This window comes from Equus przewalskii, chromosome 7 (genome assembly GCF_037783145.1).
Source record: "Equus przewalskii isolate Varuska chromosome 7, EquPr2, whole genome shotgun sequence".
Classification (NCBI taxonomy): Eukaryota; Metazoa; Chordata; class Mammalia; order Perissodactyla; family Equidae; genus Equus; species Equus przewalskii.
In genome coordinates this window covers 21,645,785-21,667,865 of record NC_091837.1, presented here as the reverse complement: position 1 = coordinate 21,667,865, position 22,081 = coordinate 21,645,785, and the positions used below count along the sequence as shown (strand labels likewise).

Below are 22,081 nucleotides of genomic sequence, written 5' to 3'. Positions count from 1 at the left end.
GAGATTAATCAGTTATATAAACCACTGGGCCTTGGGTCTCCAACCTCTACTCCTCATTGATTAAACTTTGCAGATTTATTAGTGTAGCAATGGTGGCAAGACATACCACAGGAAGATAAGTTATACTTCTTAACATTTTAGGATTTACCAAGCTCTTTCACAAATATTATCCAATCTGATCCTCACTACAACTTTATGTAGTAGGAAGGGCAGGTGTTAATATCTCTGAGTTCTGTCAGGACATTTCCTTGCATATCAGGTTGCATCTCATGTCTAATTATCTTAATTTCTAAAACATAAGAAAAAGAAAATTAAGGAGGTTGGGTTGGGAAGAACTTGAAATAGAGGTGGGACTAATGGAAATTTTACAAGTTGGACAGGTGTCTGCAGTCATCTTTCTTGGTGAGACCACTTTGCTTGATCAGAACCCAGTAGTTGCCTCTTCATTGCCCAGCTCTTTCCATTAAGATACCCACCCGGGCCCCAGCAGCAAAAGAAGGCCACTGGGTAGAAGCGCACTCGCTGCTCCATGATGTGAATCACTGCCCACTGTTCACTCCCCAGAAAGCCAGTGGATTTCACAAACTTCTTATACAGTGTCTGGGCTTGGATGAGTAAGACCTGACATGGGGAGAACAGTGAGTAGTTTACTTAAGGCTCAGTAAAACTTCCCAGGTCTATTCTCCTACCATTTAAGAAGGATCATCCTCTTGGGATCTGACAGCAGGAAAGACCACTGTCCTGTCATTACCATCTGACACCAAGGTTTTTCTGAGAGAAAATTATCTTCAGAGTGAACTCTTGCTTGGCTAAGGAAATGGACAGATATTAGCCAAACTTACAGTTACCATGTTCAATACACAAACCTTACATCAACCCTCAGCCTTTTTTTTCCTCACTGAGGTTAATCACAATATGCATGGAAAGTTAAAACTAAGATCTAACCTGACCCTCTTTCAAAACACTTTATTAGAGATTGTGTTAGAAAGTGTTCTATGCTTAATACCCTTAAAATAAATGCTTTAGCACTTTAAATATCCTTAAAATAAATACTTTACTTAGAACACTTTAGTGGCTAAGCTTAAATTCTGAACTCTAAGCAAAAAGAGGTTTAGGAAGTCTCTTTTTGTCTTTAGCTGGAAAACAGATTGTTTTCGCCTCCATTTGGGGGCTATCTGAATAAGATTTAGCTAACAAAAGAAATATAAATCAGGTCAGAAGTCCAATGTGCTTTTTGTAGGGAGTAAATTAGGTAATAATCTTGGTAACAAATCTGAAACTTTTCCTTAATAATCCAGATCCACTCTCTAAGTTAATAACCCAATTACTCAACTAAGTTGAGCCATGTAGTTTTCTTTCCCCACAGACATAGGAATCAAAAGGAAGCCTGAACTTACTTGAGAATATTTATGTCTAGTAAAACCAGTTTACCAGCTGTTGATTAAAAAATAATCAGAATGCTAATTCTGAATGCCCACTGAAGCCTGGGTTATTCTGAAGAAGCAAACAGGGGATCCCCAGGGTGCCAGGCTTTGGGAGACCTGTCTCTCTTGTCAATCAGTTCTAAATGTAAACTATCAAAGCCATTTTAATATAAACTAGTCACTGTGCATTCTACAAAGCTGCTGATTTGGGCTAAGCTATTTCCATAACTTGTTTTTGAATTCTCAAAGGAAATTCTCCACAATTATATTTGGTTCACATGTGCTCGCTGTGCCAGCAAAATAAAACATACTTGTGGGATAAATTTGGTCTGCAGGCACATAATTTGTAATCCTTGAACTGGCAGATGAGGAGAGGAGAAAATAATACTGAAAAGTAGATATGGCAAATAAAAAGGTATATTTGCAAGTTTACTGATTTTTACTGGGCAGTTATGTATAAATAACATACCCATGGCTGATTATTTTAATCGTACATCATTCTGATGATGTCAAATGAGTATTTAATAACTGCCTGAGACACTTAGCACCTGAACTCCAGTTAATCATAGCATAAATGCAAATTTATAGCCAATAAAGAATTGAGAAAAGAAAACTCTTTCATTATTTGGAAAATTAAATCAAAGCATATGTCCTATGTTCCAGAGTGTCAACCTGTATAAAGGATATATTTGACACATACTAGTTTTTTGGTCTGGTCCTCCATGAGAATCCACAGGAACATACATTAGTTCTAGAGTGAGCATAATTCTCACATAATGAATACATGCTCTTTTCCCCACTCATCATTTGATCTTGGGAAGTCCAAAAGACTGAGATAATAATTAAATTGTCAATATCTCCTAGCCACTTTCTTAGTTCTAGGGACTATAGGAAGTGCCTCTCCACCCCACCTTTCCCAGGCCCTGGGAATACTGCCCCATCCCTCCCAATTCCCCCTTTTTCCATAAAGGCAGGTAGGGTGGCACCATACCACAATGGTGAGGAGGCTGAGTAGAAAGCTGGCTAGGAAAATGGTGAGCCCATAAAAATAAAGTGTGCTACAGACTGATGCGTCGGCAGAAGGCAAGAGTTCAGCCATGGCTGATGGTGGTGAGTACATCAGGATACATCTACGAAAAAAATCAATGGACAGGAGTAACTGCTACAGATTTAAGACTAGAGAGATACCCATTTGGGGCTACAAAAGTTAATGAGAATGCAATTTTACTTATCATTTTGCTAACCCTTGCCCCTAACACCTTGTTCCTTCTCATAGACTCATTATCTTCTAGTCAGTTTGTCTTATATTGCTACTTCTGCACTTTTAGCCTTGACTATATGTTGTTCCACAGCCCATTTAGAATACAAGCATCTTGGCCAGAATGTATGTACAAAGTCTTCTCCCACCTCTGTTTATAGCAAAGAATACACATAGTCTACCATGAAAATGACAGATTTGCTCCTTACCTGTGGCTCTGGCTGAAGTTGTGGAAACATTCACTGGCATTGCCCAGACAGAATACAGGTATCATCAACAGTAGAGGTATCAGGCTGGGAGGAAAAAAACTTATCATCCTAGTATTCAGACTTTTTCATGCCCTTTCCCCTTTGCAAAATATTCTCCTGTTCATCTCCCAACTCTATCACCCCACCACTCTCCATAAATACATACACATTTAATTTCTTCAAGAAAAATACTTCAAAAACTTTAAGTATTCCTTCTTTTTCAGTTCCTGGGAAAGTGAAGTGGGAAATGCATTTTATACCTCAGTTAATAAGCCCTAACACAGTTTCATAGGGAATCTCTGGGAGTTGTGCAATCAGATAAAAATCCAAGTGTGTCAAAGTGAAAGGAAAAAATCTACGAACGAACTCTGTGCTTAGTCTGTTTCACCTTTCATGGTGACCAGGAACAATTTCATTCGCATCAGCCCCTTCCTGGGAGTTTTTCTCCCATAATTTTAAAGCATACTTTTAAATAATCAATTATTTATCCAGCTAAATATATCCAGCTCCTTGTAAGAGGAAAAGATCCAGGAGTAAAAGTTACAAAGTTTAAAACCAATTCTGATATGACCACCACTTTAGGTGAGATCCAGACCCTTTCTGGGCTTAATAATTGTAAGAGTCTCATTCAATGTTATAAAGATGGATGAGATCTTGAAAGCCATCTATTAGAACTCTTTATGATATATGAAAAGGAATTCGAAGTCTAAAGACTTAAAGGGAAATATTTGTTGCATGTCACATAGAGTTGATGGCAAAATTGTGGCTAAAACCAAAATCTGCAATTTCAAACTGCTTGCCTATTCTACCTGGGAAAATGATCACATATATGTTGCTTCCTACTCAGTAAGGCTCCATGAAGACCTAGGAGTGACAGATTCAATGGAAATAAATGGCATTGTCTTCCTATTTGTTCCCATCTGGACCCCAGAGTAATGAGAATCTATACCTTGCTAGGAAGGAAAGCAAAAATCTTACCTTGACAAAATGATGGCTATTTGGCCAACCTGACAAGTATAATCTATAACCTATGAAAAGAATAAGTGTGAGTAATGTCTTAGAATATTGCCAACCACGTTATAATAAATACCAGGTCATCACTTAAACATTTAATAGAACAAAAATTCCCAAGAGCTAGCCTGCTTCAGTCAAGCAATATTTGCTATAAAATTCAATGAAATAATTATTTCCTTAGGATTGGAGATAAGAGAATTTTATCTGTATGACTATCTTCTAAAAAGTACAACAACAACAACAATAGCCACAGAGAGAGCCTGCAGGAAGTAGCTTAATATAAGATTTGGATACCAGAATACATTCTCTTAAGAAGACAAATATGAAACCACACAGTAATCCTCCATCTTCTAATAACAGTTCAATATTCTTCTCTTTTAGATCCAGGGAGTTGTGGACTTTTCAGACCTCATGGGTGGAGTGAAAGTTATGTAGAAAATGACTAGCAGAAAGCATAATAAGCCAGGGTTAGTATAATAGGGCAGGATCTATTTGGATATAAGACCTTTAGATATAAGACCTATTGGACTCTAGAAGAAAGAATATTTCAAAAATCCACAGTTGTGTTAGACTCTGTAAAACAACCTACAGGAGGATGGTCCCTCCCGACTAGAAACTTAGGGTGAAAGATTTTGAACAGAACGCCTTGAAAAGATAATCGAATAGAAGCCTTTTTCCGTGTTAAGGTAGTTATCTTATCTTCTAGAATGGTAACGTTAGGGATCAATATGCATTAAGTGAGCCATTAATCAATAATCAGAGGTGGGTAATTGATTTTACCTAAGAACTTTGGGTCAAGAACAGCAAATGATTTCAAGTAGGATAGTCAGTGTCGACTTTAGGTAAAAAGAAAAATCAGTATAAATTAGTCTTTGGTAACCTCTCCCACTCCCGTGCCTTCTTCTCTTTTTATTGTATCCTCTATCCATCAGGTGGCTATCCTGTGTTTAATTCTTGTTCTTACCTGGCTGTCAATTAATCTCTGACAAAAAGCTTACTGATAATAGTTTAGGGCAGAAGTCTTGCTAGTATATCTAAAAGAGAACTCAAGGGGCCAGCCCGGTGGCGCAGCGGTTAAGTTCGCACGTTCTGCTTCTCGGTGGCCTGGGGTTCGCCGGTTCGGATCCCGGGTGCGGACATGGCACCGGTTGGCAAAAGCCATGCTGTGGTTGGTGTCCCACGTATAAAGTAGAGGAAGATGGGCATGGATGTTAGCTCAGGGCCAGTCTTCCTCAGCAAAAAGAGGAGGATTGGCAGTAGTTAGCTCAGGGCTAATCTTCCTCAAAAAGAAAAAAACAGAGGGGCTGGCCCCATGGCCGAGTGGTTAGGTTCGCGCACTCTGCTGCAGGTGGCCCAGGGTTTCGTTGGTTCGAATCCTGGGAGCGGACATGGCACTGCTCATCAAGCCATGCTGAGGCAACGTTCTACATGCCACAACTAGAAGGACCCACAAGGAAGAATATACAACTGTGTACCAGGGGGCTTTGGGGAGAAAAAGGAAAAAAACTTTAAAAAATCTAAAAAAAAAAGAGAGAGAGAGAACTCAAAAATAAAAAAAGAAAAAGGAACCCTCCCCCCCCCCAAAAAAAACTTCAAGGCTCCTGGTATAAAGCTATAATGACAAAATAATAGGCAGTGAGTTAAAATTTGGGGCCAGTTTTTCTTCTTGGAACTAGTGTAGCATGAGTTATAAAGTATAGTATGTACATTTGTATGCATAGAAAGCAGTAGAATACATATAGGAGAGTTAATCTTATATTAACTCTCTTTTCCTTCAAAGATTAATTTGTTCTCCTGCCAGGAGCCCAAGTCACGGAAAAATATTCCCCCATGTTGTCCCTTGGCTTCTGGTCTCATCATGGTAACTTCTTTAGGAAATGACTCTGTGGCCGAATAACTTCTCCCAAATTCCAAATTCTTAGCTTGTAAATGAATGAATGAATGAATGAACAAAAACTTGAAATACTATCCCCATAAGGCTGTTGAACTTTTTAGACATTTGCCTGAAAGGAGGAAAATGAACTAATTGTCTCTTTGTAGTATGTTCCAGCCCTAGGATTATAGAAATATGCAGACAAATATGTAAAAGGATATATAGCCATGAGTCGTTACTAAATTGTAGCGAGTTGAGAAACTATACAAGTTTAAAATATAGAAGAATAATTATAAGTTTTGAGTCCCCAGAGGTAAACAAGAGAAAAAGGCACCAAAATACAGTCCTGTGCTTACAATACAGTGGCCACTGCTACCTGTTTTTAAATTAAAATCAAGATTAAATAAAATTAAAAATTCAGGGCCAGCCCCATGGCCGAGTGGTTAAGTTCGCGCGCTCCACTGCAGGCGGCCAGTGTTTCCATGGTTTGAATCCTGGGCGCGGACATGGTACCACTCACCAAGCCACGCTGAGGCGGCGTCCCACATGCCACAACTAGAAGGACCCACAACTAAGAATATACAACTATGTACCGGGGGGGCCTTTGGGGAGAAAAAGGAAAAAACTAAAATCTTTTAAAAAAAAACCTAAAAATTCAGTTCCTCGATCATGCCAGCCACATTTCAAATACTCAATAGCCACATACGGTTAGTGGTTACTGAACTGGACAGTACATAAAATATTTTGATGATTGCAAAAAGTTCTATTGAACACTGCTTGTATAGAGTGTAATATCTTGTTCAGGATGCTGTTTAAGAGGTCTCTTCACGTTAATTTTTTAACGATCTCCCCACTGCCCTTTCTCCTTAAAGCAAAAAAGGAAAAAAAAGGAGAGAAAAGGTGCCAGCCCCATGGCTGAATGGTTAAGCTCGCGCACTCCACTTCGGCGGCCTGGGGTTTCACCGGTTCAAATCCTAGGCGCGGACATGGCACCGCTCATCAGGCCATGCTGGGGCGGTGTCCCACATGCCACAACTAGAAGGACCCACAACTAAAGATACACAACTATGTACTAGGGGGCTTTGGGAAGAAAAAGGAAAAATAAAATCTTTTTTTTTAAAAAAAAGGCGACAGAAAAGCTTTAAAAGCATTCTATGCCCCTCCCCTTCTCCAACAGTATGTATCTAGAACAAGGCTAGAAAAAAAGCAAGAAGAATATCTTCTTAAGAAGTCAGTCAGATGAGGATTCAAGAGTATCATAGCATTTTAGAGCTTGAAGGGACGTTAAAGATCACACAGACCAAAACTTCATTTTATGATGAAAAATTAAGGCCCAAGAAAGGGAGATGATGTGCCAAGGTCACACAGGAGATAAATGACAGAACTGGGTCTAGAGGCTGGCCCCATGGCTGAGTGGTTAAGTTCGTGTGCTCCACTATGGCAGCCCAGGGTTTTGCCAGTTTGGATCCTGGCGCGGACATGGCACTGCTTGTCAAGCCATGCTGAGGAGGCGTTCCACAAAGCACAACCAGAAGGACCTACAACTAGAATATACAACTATGTACTCGGGAGCTTTGGGGAGAAGAAGGAAAAGAAAGGAAGAAAACTGGCAACCAGATGTTAACTCAGGTGTCAATCTTTAAAATAAATAAATTAATAAATTAATTAAAGAACTGGGTCTAGAAGACAGATCTCTTGATTCACCTTCAAATGCTCTTTTCACAATGCTATAGTATCATTTATTCACTCAACAAATATTTATTGAGTTTCATCATTGTGTGACAGTATACCACTTTCATTTGTTCTAGAACTGATCTGTAGGCTGTAGGGAAAGGTATGTTGGCAGGCTTTCCAGATTAATTTGTTCCATGGTGCCCTTAAATAAAAATTCCCCTTCAAAAAACCACAACAAAATGAATACTGCAGAAATAAGAAGACTGGATGTCTATAAGACGACTAAAACATATAAAGACATTTAAAGAAATGAAAATTTCTAACATCATAAAAATGTCCTCTGCCAAGATCGCTCAGTGATATAGTGATATACTGAAGGAATCAGAAATAAGAAACTAGTCCTAGTATAAAGTACTAAACAACAGAATACTATTCAGCAATAAAAAGGAATGAATTACTTATACATGCTATAATGGATAAACTTCTAAAGCATTCTGCTAAGTGAAATAAACCAGACCCAAGAGACTATACATTGTATGATTCCATCTATATGAAATGTTCAAAAAAAAGAAAATCTGTGGAGACAGAAAGTAGATTAGTGGCTGCCTAGTGCAGGAGATGGGAAGTGAATTAACAGTAAAAGGCATGAAGAATTCTAGTAGGGTGAAGAAAACATTCTGAAACTGATTTATGATGATAACTGTACAATTTGGATAGTTTATTTAAAAACCATTGAAGTGTACACTTGAAATAGGTGAATTATGTAATATGTAAAATATGCATTCACAGAAAAGAATCCAGATGTACTGACTTAGTGTTCTTCTCTCTTTTATAATTGTAATGCTAGGCAGTGCCCAAAACTTTTTGTAAACCAAAGAAAGTAAGACAACTGCTCCCTGGTTTTGTCTTGTTTTCTGATAATCATACAGTAATTCGTCTGCCCTTCTGCAAACAAATATCAGTTACCCACACATACTGGAGAAATATAGCAGAGAAGAACAAAAACTCTCCATTTCCAATATCTGTAGCCCAAATCCTGTATTAGCAGACTGACTACTTTCCTTGACTCTTCTCCAAGATCTTTTCTTTACTCTAGCAACAGTGATGGATTGGCATGGAGCCAAGAAAGATTTCCCATACTGAATGGAACCAGGCAAGAATGGGAGTACTGTAAATAATGTTTCCTATAATCAGATGCACTTTTTTTGGTGGCAAGAGAGAAGAGGAAATTATTTTAACACAATGGAAACTCTATGAGAACATGGTTTTTCTTTTTCTTTATTAACCTCTATGAATTCACCTAGCCAGCCATGAGTGCTTAGAGTGTTTTTCAAGGATATATGGGTTTCTTTTAGCACACTGTTCTTAACTATTAGCTCTAAATAAAACTTACCGGTGGAAATGTGCTCTGTCCATGCAGCTTGTGTTTCATCCTCAGCTCTTTGTATAAATACCAGATGTAATTGACAGTGTAGAGAAATGAGGAAATGTAGAATATCTAGGTGAAAATTAAAACAACCCATCATAACTGTCCCACTCTAACTTCCTTCAATTTATTCCATTATTTTCTACTATAGGAATCCTACCTCTCAGTTGTTAGTAACTTACCATGTAGTATCCATACCATGAAAAACCAGATCAAGCCTGGGAATTCTACCCAGGCTTACCTAAACTATGTCCCAGCTTCCTTATTTTATCCTTTTGACTATTCAGAGGAACCACAGCATTATCCACCTCCTCTCAACCAACTGTCGCACTTTTATGAAGATATCATAGAATCTTTTTCTATTTTTTTAATTGAAAAGATCATAAGGATTTCCACTTCTAATAATTACAGCCCAAGCTATTTGAACCAAACTTCCTATTCAAAAGAACTAAACATGCTGGATAAAGCATTTTTTAAACCCTTAAAAGCATCAAAGAACTGACAAGATAGCAAGGAACTAGCAGGACAAAATCCAAGGGAAGAAATTTATGCTTCCATCTTTGATGAGATAGGAATAGAATGTGCCTTTCAGCCTTAAAAACTAAAAATTGGACAAAATATATAAAAACACCCAGTTTTCAAACACTGGATAACAATCAGTGCAGAATGCAATCCCTGAAAGAAAACAAACAAACAAGTTGACCCCATCAAGTGCCCCAGCTCACTGGCTGGAAAAAGTGAGTGCAGTGAGGTGGAATCCAAACAGAGACAGGCTGTCCTGGTGAGTTGCAGAAACAGAGTTCAGAGTTTGGGGAGGCCAAGGCAGCTAAAATTTGTGAAGCAGATTATCAGAGAAGAGGTAGTCACACAGAGATATAGTGCTCTGGAGATTTGCAGAGGTACTCTCAAGTCTTTGATTAAGTATTAATCTATGCATGTTGGAGAGAAAACCATGAAGATCAGGGAAAGAACCACCAGAAAGGAGTGGGTGGAACAATCTCCAAAGGAATCTTCAGAATAAAAGTTTGTGTTCCCATCAGCCAGAGTTGGAAAGACTTCCTAATACCTAGGCGGGAATGGCAGTACTGTAGAATAAAAAGATAGAATTATAAGAGTAATATTGCCTCACTAATGAGTCCAATCTATACATGGAAGATTGCCCAAACCAAAGCTTAAAAGTAAGCTTCAAAAAATAAGCAAGCCTTGAAAGGATCAAATAGATTCAGAGTTAACTATATCTAAGACAAAACTCTCAAACTTAAAGGAATATATTTTAAAAAAAAATCTAATACTCAGTAATGTAAAATCTACAATGTTTGGAATCTAATAAAATATTATGTCATCCAAAGAAGCAGGAAAATACAACCCACAAAAAAGAGAAAAATTAATCAATAAAAATGAACTCAGTAATGACAGAGATTATAAAAATTAGTAGATAGAAATGTTAAAGGAATGATTACAAATATACTCCATATGACCAAGAAGGTAGAGGAAAGCATAAGACATAAAAAAGACCCAAATTGAAATTCTAGAAATGAAAAATATAATATACGAAATTAAAAACATGGCAAATTAGAAACCACAAAAGAAAAGATTAGTAAAACTGAAGGCACAGAAATAGAAACTATTTAAAAAATGAACAAACCCTCAGTGAGCTGTGTAACAATATCAAGCAAGCTAATGCACGGAATTGGAATTCCAGAAGGGAGGGAGAAACAAAATACATTGGAAGAAATAATAACCAAAATTTTTCCAAATTTGATGAAAATATAAACCCATCATATCCAAAAAGCTTAATAAAACCAAGCATAAGAAACATGAAGAAAACACACCAAGGTACATCATAATCAAATTACTTAAAATCAGTGATAAACAGAAAACACCAAAAGCATCCAGAGTAAAAAGACACATTACATACACAGGAACAAAGATAAGAATGACAGCAGACTTCTTATCAGAAACACTGCAAACCAGAAAACATGAGAAACATCTTTAAAATACCCACAGAGAAAAAACACTTGCTTTCTTTTGCTTGCCATTTGGTTGAAGTGAGGGGATGGAAGATGATAAGCAAATGGCAAGCAAAGAAACCAAGTGTTGCCATACTTATATCAGACAAAGCAGACTTCAAGATAAAAAAGATAAGGAGAGACAAAGAGGGGCAGCATATAATGATAAAAGGGATATTCCACCAAGAGGACATAACACTTATGAATATATATACACCTAACAGGAATACCAAAGTATATAAAGCAACTATTAACAGACCTAAAGGGAGAAACTGACAGCAACATAATAATAGTAGGGGACCTCAACACCCCAATTACATCAATGGATACATCATCCAGACAGAAAGTCAACAAAGAAACAATGGCCTTAAATGAAACAGTAGACCAGATGGACTTAATAGATATATACAGAACATTGTATCCAAAACCAGCAGAACACACATTCTTCTCAAGTGTACATGGAACATTCTCAAAGATAGACTATGTGTTTGGAAACAAGGCAAGCCTCAATAAACTTAAGAAGATTGATATCATATCAAGCATCTTTTCTCACCACAATGCTATGAAACTAGAAATCAACTACAAGAAAAAAGGTAGGAAAATCACAAATATGTGGAGACTAAACAACATGCTACTGAACAACAATTAGGTTAATGACAAAATCAAAGGAGAAATCAAAAAATACCTGGAGACAAATGAAAATGAAAACACAACAAACTGACTCTTATGGGATGCAGTAAAAGTGGTACTAAAAGGAAAATTTATAGCAATACAGGCCTACCTCAATAAACAAGAAAACTACACCTAAAAGAGCTAGAAAAAGAACAATCAAAACCCAAAGTCAGCAGAAGGGGAGAAATAATAAAAATTAGAGCAGAAATAAGTGAAATAGAGACTAAGAAAAAAAACAATAGAAAGGATCAATGAAACTAAGAGCTGGTTCTTTGAGGAGATTAAAAAATTTACAAACTCTTAGCTAGACTCACCAAGAAAAAAAGAGGGAAGACTCAAATAAGTAAAATTGAAAATGAAAGAGGAGAAATTACAACAGATACCACAGAAATACAAAGTATTATAAGAGAATACCATGAAAAACTACATGCCATCAAATTGGATAACCTAGAAGAAATGGATAAATTCTTAAAATCACACAATCTCCCAAAACTGAATCAAGAAGAAATAGGGAATCTGAATAGACCAATCACAAGTTAAGAGAGAGATTGAAACAGTAATCAAAATCTCCCGAAAAACAAATGTACAGAACCAGATGGCTTCTCTGGAAAACTCTGTGAAACATTTACAGAAGATTTAATACCTATCCTTCTTAAACTATTCCAAAAAATTGAAGAAGATGGGATGCTTCCTAACTCATCCTATGAGTCCAACATTATCCTGATACCAAAACCAGACAAGGACAACACAAAAAAGGAAAATTACAGGCCAGTATCACTGATGAACAAAGATGCCAAAATCCTCAACAAAATATTAACAAATTGAATACAATGATACATTAAAAGGATCATATACCACAGTCAAGTGGGATTTATTCCAAAGATGCATGGATGGTTCAATATCTGCAAATCAATCAATGTGATACACCACATTAACAAAACAAGGAATAAAAATCACACGATTATCTCAATAGATGCAGAGAAAGGATTTGACAAGATCCAACATCCATTTATAATAAAAACTCTCAAAAAAAAATGGGTATAGAAGGAAAGTGCCTCAACAGAATAAAGGCCATATATGACAAACCCACAGCCAAGATCACACTTAACGGTGAAAAACTGAAAGCCATCCCTCAGGAACAAGATAAGGGTACCCACAATCACCACTCTTACTAAACATAGTACTGGAGGTTTTGGCTAGAGCAATTAGGCAAGAAAAAGAAATAAAAGAAATCCAAATTGTAAAGAAAGAAGTGAAACTCTCACTGTTTGCAGATGAAATGATTCTATCTATAGAAAACCCTAATGTATCCACCAGAAAACTATTAGAAATAATCAACAACTAAAGCAAAGTTGCAAAATCAACACACAAAAATAAGTTGCATTTCTATACATTTAGAGAAGTCACAAATAAAATCCCATTTACAATAGCAACAAAAAGAATAAAATATCTAGGAATAAATTTAATCAAGTAGGTGAAAGACCTACACACTGAAAACTATAAGACATTATTGAAAGAAATCGAAGACAATATAAAGAAATGGAAAGATATTCCATGCTCATGGAAGAATAAACATAATTAAAATGTTCATATTACCTAGAGTAGTCTACAGATTCAATGCAATCCCTATCAGAAACCTGATGACATTCTTCATGGAAATAGAACAAAGAATCCTAAAAGTGATATGGAACAACAAAAGACTCTGAACAGCTGAAGCAATCCTGAGAAAAAACCACAAAGTTGAAGGCATCACAATCCTTGACTTCAAAATATACTATGAAGCTACAGTACTCAAAACAGCATGGTACTGGCAGAAAAACAGACACATAGGTCAATAGAACAGAATTGAAAGCCCAGAGATAAAACCACACACCTATCAATAGCTAACCTTTGACAAAGGAGCTAAGAACACACAATGGAGAAAGGAAAGTCTCTTCAATAAATGGTGTTTGGAAAATTGGACAGCCACATGCAAAGGAATGAAAGTAGACCATTATTTTTCATCATACACAAAAATAACTCAAAATGGATTAAAGACTTGAATGTAAGACCTGAAACCATAAAAATCCTAGAAGAAAATATAGGCAGTACACACTCTGACATTGGTCTTTGCAGTACCTTTTCGAATACTATGTCTACTTAGGCAAGTGAAACAAAAGAAAAAAAATAAACAAATGGAACTACATCAGACTGAACAGCTTCTGCAAGGCAAAGAAAACCATGAATGAAATGAAAAGACAACCCACCACCTGGGAGAAAATATTTGCAAATCATATATCTGACAAGGGTAAATTTCCAAACTATATAAAGAACTCATACAACAATAACAAAATGAAGAACCTGATCAAAAAATGGACAGAGGATATGACAGGTATTTTTCCAAAGAAGATATACATATGGCCAATGGACACATGAAAAGATGTTCGACACCCCTAATTATTAGGGAAGTGAAAATCAAAATTACAATGAGATATCACCTTATACCCATCAGAATAGCTATAATTAACAAGACAAAAAATAACAAATGTTTGAGAGGATGGGGAGAAAAGGGAACCCTTATACACTGCTGGTGGGAATATAAACTGGTGCAGCCACTATGGAAAACAGTATGGAGATTTCTCAAAAAAATTAAAAGTAGAAATACCATATGATCCAGCTATTCCACTACTGAGTATTTATCTAAAGAATTTGAAATCAACAATAGAAAGAGATTTATGCTACTCCTATGTTCACTGCAGCATTGTTCACAATAGCCAAGATATGGAAGCAACCCAAGTGCCCATCAACTGATGAATGGATAAAGAATATGTGGTATATATACACAATGGAATACTACTCAGCCATAAAAAGACAAAATTGTGCCACTTGTGACAACATGGATGGAAGTTGAGGGTATGCTGTTAAGCGAAATAAGCCAGAGAGAGAAAGACAAACAGTGTATGATTTCACTCATACGTGGAAGATAAACAAACACATAGATAAGAACAGATCAGTGGTTAACTAGAGGAATGGGGTGGGGGGGAGGGTGAAATGGGTAAAGGGGCACATATGTATGGTGACAGATAAAAACTAGACTATTAGGGGTGAGCAAGATGCAGTCTATTCATAAAATGATATATAATAATGTACACCTGAAATTTACACAATGTTATAAACCAATACGACCTCAATAAAATAATTTTTAAAAAATAACTGAAAACAAGTACTCAAACAATTATATGTACATGCATGTTCATAAAAGCACTGTGCACAACAGCCAAAAGGTGGAAACAGCTAAAATGTCCACAAACAGACGAATGGATAAACAAAATGTAATATATACATACAATGGAATATTATTCAGCCATAAAAAGGAAGGAAGTACTGATACATGCTACAAGGTGGATGACCCTTCAAAACGTTATGCTAAATGAACAAGGCCAGGCACAAAAGCTCATATTTTGAATGATTCTTTCATTACAAAGTATCCAGAATAGATATAGCCATAGAGACTGAATTCAGATTGGTGGTTTCCAGGTGTTGAGGGTAGGCAAGATGGGGAGAAACTGCTTAATGAGTAAGGGGTTTTACTTTGGAATGATAGAAATGTTTTGGAACTAGATGGATACGGTGGTTGCACAACATCGTGAAAGTACTGAATGCCACTGAACTCTTCACTTTAAAATGGTTAATTTTATATGTGAATTGCACCTCAATGAATTATTTTTAAAAACTTCTGTGCATCAAAAGACATTATCAAGAAAGTGCAAAGACAATCTAAGGAATGGGAGAAAATATTTGCAAATCATGTATCTGATTGACAAATAAAAATGGCAAGCAATAGGATATATTGGAGTATATGAGGAAGCCATTTGGTATAAACCTAATTCGGCCTGACTTCTTTTTTTTCCTCCAAAAGGGCCTGACTGGCTATTGAGCACGCATTGCATATCTGCTTAGACATTTCCTTTGGCCAGAACAAAGGCCCTTGAGATAAAGATGCAACTTCCCCCCGACATTAGCATTTTTCCTTAGGCTAGGAACTGATTGCTGCACTCACCTCCCAGCTCACCTGTGACCACCCAGCTGGAGACAACAGACTGCCACCCTGCTGTGTTCACAGAGACAGAAGACCTACCTGCTATTTCCATCAATCGCTGTGCCGACAGAGCAGTCTCGCGACTATTGTAAAAGGGACATTTCAATCCTATGTGAAACATCCTCTTTGAGGGTATATAACCACCCTTATACCCCCACTTCTTTGGAGTGCTCTGTTCCTTTGTGGAAAGACTCTCCCGGGTTATAATCCTCAGATTTAAGCTCAGAATAAACTCACCCAAATTTTCATTTATAGATTGGATATGGATTATTTTCGTCGACATGATACAGGTCTATTATTTAGAATATATAAAAAACTCCTACGGGGCTGGCCTGGTGGCGCAGCGGTTAAGTTTGCACGTTCTGCTTCTCGGCGGCCCGGGGTTCGCCGGTTCGGATTCCAGGTGCGGACGTGGCACTGCTCGGCAAAAGCCATGCTGTGGCAGGCGTCCCACATATAAAGTGGAGGAAGATGGGCATGGATGTTAGCTCAGGGCCAGTCTTCCTCAGCAAAAAGAGGAGGACTGGCAGCAGTTAGCTCAGGGGTAATCTTCCTCAAAAAAACCCCCAAAAAACCAAAACAAAAAAACCTCCTACAATGTAGCAACCAGACAATGAAGTTTGCCTCATTGAGTGACTCTTCCTTTCACCAACAATTTCTCTGTAGCATGCGATGCTGTTTGATAGCATTTTACTCACAGTAGAACTTCTTTCAAAATTGCAGTCAATTCTCTCAAACCCTCCTGCTGCTTTAGCAACTAAATTTATGTAGTATTCTAAATCCTTTGTTGTCACTTCAACAATCTTCATAGCATCTTCACCAGGAGTAGATTCCATCTCATCTTTGCTCATCCATAGGAAGCAACTCCTCATCCATTCAAGTTTTATCATGAAATTGCAGCAATTCGGTCACATCTTCAGGCTTCAAATGCAATGGGGGGAAAATGGTGCCTAAAGACTTGTTTGATGCAGGGCTGCCATAAACCTTCAATTTGCAAAAAAATACAATACCTGAGAAGCCCAATAAAAGGACGTCCACTTGTAATGTCCTCTAAATTACATAGTTCTCCAAACTTGGCAGTAAAATTTGAAATGTTATCTGATTCCTTTGTCTTCCTGTCTCCTCTTGTCGCCACTTAAAGAGACTGACCATTCTATGCTAAGGAAAGAGGTTTTAAGAAGCAATAGGTAATTTCATTTAAGTCCAGTAGAGGGAACTAGGATGTCATTACATCTGATAGATGCCTCCACTCTCACAGGAGACACACAAAGATTAAACATTCTAAATTTGACGTTTCTCGTAGTTTTCAGATCTAAAAATTTGTTAAAGCCTGAGAGATACTGTTAACAAGCCTGACCATTATGATTAATGTTAACATTCTTCATATCAAACAGAAGTGATTAAGTATAAATTTATCATTTTAACTACTTTGTATTCTTTGGAGAATCTCAAGATTCATCAAATCCATCATCTTTATTCTCCTAAAATCCCAGTGAGGCAAATACTTATTGAATGGCTACCATGTATAAAGAATAATCTATAATAGAGGAGCCAAACAAGAACCTTCTACTCAATTTTATATTTATATAATCCTTTATAACTTAAAAGTACTTTTACATATATGCTGACATTTCACCCTATTTTTGTGACAAGAAAACCAAAACTATAAGTGAATTAGTTTTTTAAAGTGACTTATTTAAGGTCTGTTAAGTGGCAGAAACTATTTTGCTTCTATTATTAAATTAATGAAAAACTAACGTAAGTAGTTATTTGCCGAAAATCTCCCTTACACCAGTCTAAAGCAGATCCAACAAGGTAACTCCACCGTTCTGGTTTTCAACCAGGTCTTTTTTTTTTTTGAGGAAGATTAGCCCTGAGCTAACATCTGCTGATAATCCTCCTCTTTTTGCTGAGGAAGACTGGCCCTGAGCTAACATCCGTGCCCATCTTCCTCCGTGCCCATCTTCCTCTATTGTATATGTGGGACACCTACCACAGCATGGCTTGCCAGGCAGTGCCATGTCCACACCTGGGATCTGAACTGGCGAACCCTGGGCCAGCGAGAAGCAGAACGTGCGAACTTAACCACTGTGCCACTGGGCTGGCCCTGAACCAGACCTTTTTTAAAAAATTGAATCCTGAAACTAAATAAGACCTCAACAGCTTATTTATTTCACTCCTTTAGAAGATGAACATACAGAAAACTATCTCAAACGTGTGGTTTTCTACTTTTTTGTAAAATTGTATTGAAAAGACGACAGCTCAAGCTTATTATAGAAAATAGAAACAGAGTATAATCAAGTATAAAAGCACTCTCAGAGGAGATTTTGTGAACAACTTCATTCCTGCTTCTATGTAGACAGAACCCCTTTGCTGAGAGAAAGAAAACAGGATGAGAGAGTTTCACTCTAAAGAAGACTCTAGATGTCCCCAAACACTTAGGATGACAGGTAAAGCTACTTCTGTTACATGGACCTAGGGTACAAGAGATTTTTGTTGTTGTCGTTAAGAGTACTTCTAACAAAGGGGGTTGGTCATGACACAAATCTGTTCTGTCACAGATCACGGCATTAATCAAATGTTGGTTAGTACATTATGGCTAAAAGAGGTAAAAGCTCTAGCTTAGGGGGTTAGGATCGGATATCTACCCATATAGAAGGGCCCAGTGCCTCTAAACATAAGATTAAATCCAGGGAGATCAGCTATCAACTAGCAAAAGTTTATTTGAACTCCTATTATATTTAAAACATTAGAAGACTCCAAAAATTGTAATAATAATGTTATATAAACTCCCAGCCACTGTAAAATTTAGACCTTGGATTTAGGCAGGCTAAGTCCAAGAGGTCAGAGAAGTAGTGAGAGATATTAACAAGCAAAGATCGTGAAATCTAATCCTAGATGAGAGAATATTTTTTAATAGATCTTGCTTTCTATTGCCAGGCAAATTTAGAAAGTAATGGATCAATAAGTATGTGGAGGAAATGAAAGGCCTGCAAGTGAATTCTGTTCTTAAGGAGGTAGGCAAAGATCCTACCTCCTTGGAGGATTTTACCTCCAAAAACAATGATAATAAGAACAACAGTTTACAGTAAGGGCAAGCACATTCCATTTATCTAATTTAATCTTCACAACAACCCTAAGAATCCTATCATTATTCCTATTTTACATGGGGAAATTAAGACTTAGAGAAGTTAACTTGCTTTAAAATATTATAGCTAATAGGTGCCAGAGCAGGGATATGAACCTAGGTCTCTTTGACTCCAAACTGTATGATTTAACTCCAAGCAACAAACTTCACGTCATTTGCAATTCAAACTGGTATCTCTAAAGTACCTGACTAGCACATTTTTTCAGGAAATGAAACTGAGTTCGTTCACTAAGAAAAGATGACTGCTGACACTTCAACCTGTGTCAAAATAAACACTAGAATAGCCAAGAGGAAATAGAGAGGCTGACTGGGACAGTGTCTGGCACTGTCAGTTTCCCCTCTTCCTGTTTCTCCACAGCAATTATCTCTGGTAAACAGAAATATTAGCACAGTAATACTCCCAGACCCTTTTGGGAAAAGCATGGAATTTGTTCCTGATCCCAAGACCGATCTGGGGGACCATCATATACAACCAAATTAATCCACTCAGTGCAGAGCTAGTCCTCTAATAGAATAGAAGACCACGGATCAGATATCATCTTTCAGAGCCAGATGCTGTAGTCTAGACAAAGCCTTCTGATGCAACTGTTATTCTGGCACTGTAACACCTGTTTATTGGTTAGCTGAGTTCATAAAAGAAGTAGTACTTGTACTTGGAAACAGTACTTGGAAACCCCACATCTTAACTTATTATTCAAAGACTGAAATTATTTCTGATGGCTCTCAAACTTACTTTGCTTCTCAGGTAAGTTCCAGAACAAAACACTAGCTCTTGGTAAGTGATTGATTTCTTCTGTTCCAGTTCAGCGAAGTGGCATAAGGATGCCCCAGCTATACTGAGCCAGTTCTCCCTCCTGATCAGCTCTGGGTTTCCTACAAAACTCTTTTCATTATCCGAACCAGGCAGGCACTCAACAACTGCAGGCACATAATAAAGTTATAAGAGATGCATAAGCCTGGTTCTAATTTGCATCCCATACCCACTCCAGTAGAAGAAGAAAAAGCTCAAAACAGAAAAATATTCATGTGTCCTGAAGTCTTAGCATCCTAAACCTGGAAAGGACTTTGAAAGCCCACTCAATACAATAATTTCCAAATGCTGGTTCAGAAATTAGTGCTGATCCCTGACAAAATGGTCACTGGTCTAAGAAATATTGAGAAAAATTTAGGCAATGTAGTTAAGTTTTCACATGGCTAATATCACTAATTTAAAGAAATCATCCCTTATTCTGAGATTATATTTTACCTGGTTTTTTTTACTATCAATGTTATTCCTTTTATAAAATTAGATAGTTGTTGTTTTTAAAGTGTTCTTAACTTAGCAAAATATAAAATTAGCAACACCATGACAACTCCCACTATTTTTATTTTTATTTATTTTTTGTTTTACCTAACATTTGTAAATTCCAAAGTCTAGGAACCACTGAACCACTTATCTAGTGTATCACCTGGCCTTCACATAAAAATAGCAAATCTATTTTACACAGATGAAAATTATGGACACATTTGATAGGGAAACACCAAAGTGACCATGATGATTTATTCCAGTCACAACAATCCTCAAGGTTTCTACTCAAACTAAATTCTTTCCCACTACTGCTTAAGCCCATTTTCTTTCATTCTGCTTCAGTGAAAATGATTAACAACTGCAAACTATGTTCTAAAAATCCTGGTACCAGTTTTCAAAAAGATTTTTTCTAAAAGGGTCTCCCTGCTCAAAGACCGGAACTGAAACCTAGATTTAGAAACTTGGATATCTTGTTTGTTTAGATCAGGTAACTGGCTCTCTTGCTTTATTGTGACTCTCAGAAAATCTAGGACCTCTTTATCTGCTTGTGAAAACAAGGAATGCCCCACCTCCTCCCACTCCCAACTTTTTTCTCAAGAACCAGCTAGTGGAGAATTTTGAAAAGTAGAGACATTTAACCTAAACTGATCAAACTGTGAAAGTTGGGGGCAGGAAAGGGAGGTGAACTTTTACTTTTCATTTGTATGCCCCTCTTTACTATTTTGATTTTTATCAAGAACGTGTATGAGTTTTATAAGTTATACATACCACTTCTTCCTTCTTCTCCCCAAAGTCCCCCCAGTACATAGTTGTTTATTCTAATTGTAGGTCCTTCTGCTTTTGCTACGTGGGACGCCACCTCAGCATGGTCTGATGAGCGGTGCTAGGCCTGCGCCCAGGATCCGAACCAGGAAAACCCTGTGCTGCTCAAGTGCGCTGTGCGAACTTAACTTCTCGGTCACGGGCCGGCCCCCCAAATTTTTTAAAATAGAAAAGTTTTTAAAAATGGAAATGTTCCAGTAACATGGAGAGAAGGAAAAGAGTCAAGTCTGAGTTTGCTTTTGTGACATAATAAGAAATATTTATTTGTTCTCTGCCCTTGGTTCTTGATACAAAGCTCCTAAAACTCTTGGAATTTCAAGAGTGATGGGAGTGATAGCATCTTACACAGAGCTCCTAAATCCCTTGGAGTTTCCTGAGTGACAGGAGCATCTTTTGTTCTAATGAGGTGATTCTTGGTGGGCTTCTGGATAGTTTCAAGATGGGGACTGGTCACCAGAAAGATCAAGCCATGACCAGAACCTTGGAACTTTCAGCCCCACCCCGTATCCCCCAGAGAGGGGACAGGGGCTAGAGATTAACAACTGATCACACCTAAATGATGAAGCCTCCATAAAAGTCTCTGAACTATGGGATTTGGAGAGCTTCTAGGTTGGTGAACACATCCAGGTGCCAGAAGTGTGGCACACCCCAACTTCACGGGGACAGAAACTCCTGGGCTCAGGATCTTTTTGGACATTTCCCTATGTATCTCTTCATCTGGCTGTTCATCTGTAGTCTGATTATAGCCTTTATATAAACTGGTAAATGTAAGTAAGTATTTCTCTGAGTTCTGTGAGCCACTATATCAAATTATAGGAGGGGGGTCATGGGAAGCCCCAATTTGTAGCCAAGTCTGACAGAAGTGTGGGTCACCTGGGGACCCACTACTTGCAATTGGCCTCTGAAACAGGGGGCAGTCTTGTGGGACTGAGCCCTTAACCTGCAGGATCTGTGCTAACTCTGGATAGTTAGCATCAGACTTGAATTGTAGGACACCCAGTTGATGTCAGAGAGTTGAGGAATTGGTTGGTGTGGGAACAACACATTGGTATCAGAAGTGTTGTGAGTAAAGAAACAGTTTTCCTTTAGCTTTTTAATGGAATAACAGAAGGATCAATTGTAACATCTAATTCCCAGCTCTAATGTG

The 22,081-nt window shown here is 37.6% G+C and overlaps 1 protein-coding gene across 34 annotated transcripts in view; it reads right to left on the bottom strand.

Annotated features, from left to right (window-relative positions):
- Positions 1–22,081, bottom strand: part of TMEM116 (transmembrane protein 116) — a 103,559-nt gene that overhangs the window by 35,162 nt on the left and 46,316 nt on the right. For 26 of the 34 annotated variants that reach the window (XR_011542395.1, XR_011542392.1, XR_011542393.1 and 23 more), the window contains 5 exons: positions 8,885–8,989; positions 3,909–3,958; positions 2,892–2,975; positions 2,416–2,554; positions 477–621 (listed from right to left, as the gene is read on the bottom strand). Coding sequence is in view for 31 of the 34 variants with exons in the window: in XM_070628906.1 (XP_070485007.1) it covers positions 477–621; positions 2,416–2,554; positions 2,892–2,975; positions 3,909–3,958; positions 8,885–8,989 (523 nt within the window). In the remaining 3 variants the exon portion in view is untranslated. The remainder of the gene's footprint in view (positions 1–476; positions 622–2,415; positions 2,555–2,891; positions 2,976–3,908; positions 3,959–8,884; positions 8,990–22,081) is intronic. The other 8 variants (XM_070628899.1, XM_070628880.1, XM_070628884.1 and 5 more) reach the window with 1 other exon arrangement.